The sequence below is a fragment of the Mustela lutreola genome, chromosome 15 (genome assembly GCF_030435805.1).
Source record: "Mustela lutreola isolate mMusLut2 chromosome 15, mMusLut2.pri, whole genome shotgun sequence".
Lineage (NCBI taxonomy): Eukaryota > Metazoa > Chordata > Mammalia > Carnivora > Mustelidae > Mustela > Mustela lutreola.
This window is the reverse complement of record NC_081304.1, coordinates 675,591-681,409: the sequence shown is the minus strand read 5'-3', so window position 1 is coordinate 681,409 and position 5,819 is coordinate 675,591. Positions and strand designations below refer to the sequence as shown.

Here is a 5,819-nt window from a genome sequence, read left to right as displayed (position 1 = left end):
TGCAAGTGTTTCCTGTTCTTTTGTGAGAAATCTCCGCCTGTCCATGGCCCTGCGGGTACTCTGTATTTCTGCCAGAGCTTGATGGGTTGGTTGGTTGATTGATTTAAACTATTCTATGCGGGTCCACAATCCAATTCAATAGTCCTTGAATTATTTTTGTGTATGGCATGAGGTCAGGGCAAGACTCATTTCCCTCATGTGGGTAGAGAGAGGTTACAAATGCTTTCCCTCAGCGGACATTACTTTTGCGATCTAAGCCATGTTTTCTAAAACATGCAGAAGAAATAAATTCGGAGAAAGGACTACTCTGGGGCAAGCACAGCCGTCCGCAGGTCCCCCAGCCCGGTGGGGGCCGCTGTGCTCTCACATGGCCTCCTGGGAGTGGGAGGGGGCCCCGGAGCTGGTCTTAATGAGCACGTACTCCTGCAGACCAGGTCCGCTGCCCACAGATGCCTCCTCCCCACCCAGAGGAGCTGCGCAGCCCGGCACCAAGCCCCGCGTGAGGCAGCAGAGATGACGCTGAGCCCTGAGCCCGTGAGCAGGTTCCCCGTGCTGGCCACGATGGGCAGCCCTGAGCCCGGGCCATCTGGCGCCCCCAACGCCTCCCTCAACGGCTCCTGGGCCGGCCCAGCGGAGCCCAGCTCCCTGGAGGACCTGGCGGCCACCGGGGCCATCGGGGCGGTGCTCTCGGCCATGGGCGTGGTGGGTGTGGCCGGCAATGCCTACACGCTGGTGGTCACGTGCCGCCTGCGCGCCTCGGCCTCCCTGTCCGTCTACATCGCCAGCCTGGCGCTGGCCGACCTGCTCTACCTGCTCAGCATCCCCTTCATCGTGGCCACCTATGTCACCCGGCAGTGGCACTTCGGCGACCTGGGCTGCCGGGTGCTCTTCAGCCTGGACTTCCTGACCATGCACGCCAGCATCTTCACGCTGACCATCATGGGCAGCGAGCGTTACGCGGCCGTGCTCAGGCCTCTGGACACGGCGCGGCGCTCCAAGGCCTACCGCAAGGTGCTGGCTCTGGGCGCGTGGCTGCTGGCGCTGCTGCTGGCACTGCCCATGGCGCTGACCATCCGGCTGGTCCGCAGGGGCCGCAAGAGCCTCTGCCTGCCCGTCTGGGGGCCGCGCGCCCACTGCGCCTACCTGACGCTGCTCTTCGGGACCAGCATTGCGGGGCCCGGCCTAGTCATCGGGCTGCTCTACACGCGCCTGGCCCGGGCCTACTGGCGCTCGCAGCGGGCCTCCTTCCCGCAGACACGGCGGCTGCCCAATCCCCGCGTGCTGTGCCTCCTCGCGGCCGTCGTGGGGCTCTTCTGGGCCTGCTTCCTGCCCTTCTGGCTGTGGCAGCTCTTCGCCCAGTACCGCGGGCCTGCGCCGCTCTCGCCCCGCGCCGCCCGCCTGGTCAACTACCTGACCACCTGCCTCACCTACGGCAACAGCTGCGTGGACCCCTTCCTCTACACGCTGCTCTCCAGGAGCTACCGCGACTACCGCCGCCGCCCGCCGCGCGGCCCGCCGGGCTGGCCTCCCCCTGTAGGGCCCCGGGCGCTCACCATCCTCCGGGGGCTCGGGAGGGGCCCGCGGCCCCCTGTGAGCACCGGGGTCCACGGTGGGAGGTGGCCTGAGCCCTGCAGGGGACGCCCCCGCCCCGGAGGGCAGGCTGCCACCCCCAGCCCCTCCTAGGCCCCCACCGCCCCCGTGACTTAGCTGTCTTCCAGAAAGTTCTCTGCTCTCCCTTCCACATGGCTCCGTGAGTCTCATTGGTCCCGCCCTCTTCCTTGTGCTGCCCAGAAGGCCCCACACCCAGACCGACTAGGAGGGTGTGTAGGAGGCTCAGGCCCAGAGCCAGCTTCCGAAGATCACAGCGGGACTCCCCGACCCACAGCAGTGGACGTGAGTGTGGCCGGGGTCTGTGGTGAGCCGCGGTGGCCCGCTGCTCTCCGGGCCGGGGTGCAGGCCCCGGGCCACCTGTCCCGTCCCTATCCCTGTCCGTGCTCCCAACCACGGGCACCGTGTCAGCACTGGAGCAATAAAGTCTGAGCTCTGCACCCAGTCGCGCCTCGGCGTGGGGACGGCACATTGGAGTGGGGCGCGGGGAGGGACGAGGCTCAGGGGGCCGCCCACAGCACCACGGGCCCGTCGCTCTGTCTGCAAGGGTGCACGTCTTCCTCTGAGGCTTTGCTGCTGGCTGCTCCGGCTGTCCTGACCTGGTGGCCTTGTGCCACCCTGCCCAAGCCAGGCCTGGGGTGTGGGGCCTGAGACCCTGTGGTGAGGCAGGAAAAGACTGGCCGGGCTCGTTCAGGGAAGCATTGTAGGGGGTGGGGTCCAGGTCACACCTCTTCTCCCCCCGGGGATTTATCTCATGCCTCCTAGGGACACTGAGGCCACCAGGCTCTGCCCACAGAGAGCCCACGAGGCAGGGTGTTAGACCTCTACCCACCCCTAGAGGCCTGTACCCCCTGTCTTGTGGCCCAGCTCCCACCCTGTGGGCCTGTCTCTGTGCCATCCGGGCCCTGGTCCCCTTCAAGGCCCGCCAGGATTCCGATGTGTGGGCAGGCAGAGAATGGCTACCCCTGCTGCAGCCCCTAAAGGGAGGCCTGGGGCCACTGGCCCCACTCAAGACCCCTAACGTTTCTGGAAGAGAATGGCCCAAAGTTTGCACCTCGACCAGGACTCCAGGTCTCCGCTTCCCAAGTCCTGATTTTAGGATGCGCCAAGAAGCCGTAGCCTTGGAGAACAAACACCCCCAGAGCGTCCCTGCAGCCCGCATTCATCTGGACAGGAGAATGCATTTGGCACCAGTTCGTGGAGTGATACTGAGGAAGTTACTTTTTTTTTTTTTTTTTTTTTTTTTTTAAAGATTTTATTTATTTATTTGACAGAGAGAGATCACAAGTAGGCAGAGAGGCAGGCAGAGAGAGAGGAGGAAGCAGGCTCCCTGCTGAGCAGAGAGCCCGATGCGGAACTCGATCTCAGGACCCTGAGATCATGACCTGAGCCGAAGGCAGCGGCCTAACCCACTGAGCCACCCAGGCGCCCGGAAGTTACTTTTAAAATAATTTTTTTTAAAGTCAGCTGCATGCCCGGCGTGGAACCCAGTACGCGTCTTGAACCCATGACCTTGAAACCAAGACGCGAGCTGAGATCTGAGCCAGATGCGATGCCAACTGAGCCACCCAGGCATCCCAGGAAGTTAAATTTTTTTTTTTAAAGATTTTATTTATTTACTTGACAGAGAGAGATCACAAGTAGGCAGAGAGGCAGGCAGAGAGAGAGGAGGAAGCAGGCTCCCCGCTGAGCAGAGAGCCCGATGCGGGACTCGATCCCAGGACCCTGAGATCATGACCTGAGCCGAAGGCGGAGGTTTAACCCACTGAGCCACCCAGGCGCCCCGCAGGAAGTTAAATTTTTACCCAAAACTTATGACCTGGATTGAAGCATATTCTGTGTCAGAGCGGACCTGAGTGTCCTGGTTAGTCCTCGCGGGGACACCCGGTTGTGCCGAGCCGCATGCAGAGGAAATGGTGGAGGCCAGGGAAGGCAGGGGGACAGAGATGAGACTTGGGGTTGGGCAGCATCCTGACCCGAGGCCTTGCATGGGGGAGTGGAGACCGTAGTGGGGGCGTGGAAGGACTTAGGGTAAGGCCGTTGGGACGCTGGGGGGTTAGACTAGGAAGCCCCTGCCTCTGGGGTCAGGGGAGGCTGGGCAAGGGCAGTAGCCGGGGGAGGGGGGCAGGAGCTGAGATGTTCTGGACACTCAGCAGAGGGCTTCTGGCCAGGGTGGAGAGACCCCCAGCAGGAGAGTCCTGATTCACTCCAGGGGCCAGGAGGGAGCCTGCAAGTCCTGGGTGAGGGGTGAGGTCAGAGATACACACATATATGGGGGCAGGAGTTTCTGGGAGCCACCTCAGGGAGGGGGAAGGAAGAGCCCCAGAAAAGTGATTTTGCTAAAAGGTCCATCAGAGCAGGGGAGACACTCGGGCCAGGTCCCTGCAGGCTGAACTGGGGCCCGGGGTCCTTTGCAAATACAAGATGGAGGGCCTGGCCCCTTGCAGACACGCTTCGCCTCTGCCCAGCTGGCCTTGGGACTCCTGCCTGTGTGTCTGTCTCCATCACTCAGGGCCAAGCCTGCCCTGCCAGCCTCACGGCATCGGTCTTGAGCACGGCGGCTGCCCCAGGACAGTTCAATCTTCCAGGCCTCCAGAGCCCGGGACGCCGGGACCTCAGATGTCCAACACGCACTGGGGCACGGCGGGCTCAGCAGCGCAGGCGCGCCTGAAGCGTTGGGGATCCAGGAAGGAGGGACCGCCTGGAAAGGGCCAAGTCCTCAGGGACAGAAAGGGAGAGCTCGAGGCTGCCGGCTTCACAGGCCTCATGGCCATGGGCTTAGGTCTGGTCGGAAACAAAGTCAAAGTTCTGCCTGCAGCAGGCTCCTCACTGCGTCCCCGAGGGACCCCACACACTGTGGGCGTCCACCATGTCTCTCTGAGGACAACTCTCTCCAGTCCCCGGGCCCAGCTGACGCCCCCATCCCTATCCCGTGTCCCCCCACCCCTGCCCCCCGCCCCGTCCCGAGTGCTTCAGAGTTTAGAACGTTCAGCAGGTCTCACACGTGGACACACTTGGCTCCCACACTAGTGCACGCTCTGTGCCTGTGTGTTCACACCCACACTGCCACGTGGGGACCCCACAGGCTCACTGTGGCTTCGCTGGCCTCCCTGGGCCCTCAGCCCACAGCCCTGGCACTCAGGACCCACTCGGTCAAGGCCAGGTGACCAAAAGAGGCCTTATCTGGCTCAAGCCCCGCAACCCGTCAGGCACAGTGCTTGGCTCTCTGGCCTCACCAGGACGCTCTGCCTGCTCAGAGGTCAGACTGGCTCCTGCAAGGGGACCCCCTGCCCGCAAGGCCCCCAGCCAGGGCCTTGAATCCCAGTCTGGGGCCCCAGGGTTCCGAGGGTTCAGAGGGTTGCAGGTGGCCTGAGCCAGGGCAGGAGCTGGAGCTCGGGAGGGTCCCAGGGTGAGGCTCCCCGGGCTGGAGTGTGCAGCGGCCAGAATGAGCTGGGACCCGTCAGGGCCGCCCTTGTTCGGCTACAGCTCTCTCGAGGCCCCGTCACCCACCCTTGCATTGCCCCCCGCAGGTGCACGCGTTCTCTGTCCGTCTACAGAGCTGTGCGGGCCTCGTCCTGCCCAAAGCCGAACTTGAATCCGAGAAACCGAACCATCGGCACAAAAGATAGAAAGGGTTTCTTTGAGGAGCTGACTCATGCTCTGAGGGGCCTGCAGGCGTGCGATCCACAGGCTGGACACTCAGGTAGGAGCGGAAGCTGCAGCCTTGAGGCAGAAACCCTCCTTTTCTGGAAAAGCTCTGGGCTTTGCTCTTAAGGCTTTCTGTTGCATGAATGAGGCCCCCCTGCCCACCCGCGTCATGAACAGTCTTCCCCGCGAGCAGTTAGCCGATCGGAGGTGTCCAGCCACGCCGTCCTGGGGGTCAGCACCCTGTTCCTTTGTAGAGCTGAGTGCTCCTGGCGGGGTCACGCGGCGTTATCTGTCTGTCCATCCGTTAGGGGCTGGAGCTGCTGTCCCGTCTTCCCTCACAGGGACGGAGCTGCTCCGGACATGCACACGCATGTCCCCATGGTAGCGCGTTTGCACGGTCTTGGGGAGGTTCCTGCAGAATTTCCAGACTGTTTCCCGCGGTGGCTTCACGCCCCGTGGCCCCTGCAGCGGAGCAGGAGGCTTCCGGCGCCCGCAGCGTCCCATCGCGGCCTCCCTCGGGGCACGTGCCGTTCATCTCGAGGAGCAGCTGCTCTGGGCGTTCT

At 63.2% G+C, this 5,819-nt stretch overlaps 1 protein-coding gene across 1 annotated transcript; it reads left to right on the top strand.

Annotated features, from left to right (window-relative positions):
- Positions 1–436: 436 nt before the first annotated feature.
- Positions 437–2,035, top strand: UTS2R (urotensin 2 receptor). The gene has a single exon (XM_059149611.1). The coding sequence runs from the start codon at positions 514–516 to the stop codon at positions 1,681–1,683; it is 1,170 nt and encodes a 389-aa protein (XP_059005594.1). The 5' UTR covers positions 437–513; the 3' UTR covers positions 1,684–2,035.
- The last annotated feature ends 3,784 nt before the right edge of the window (positions 2,036–5,819 follow it).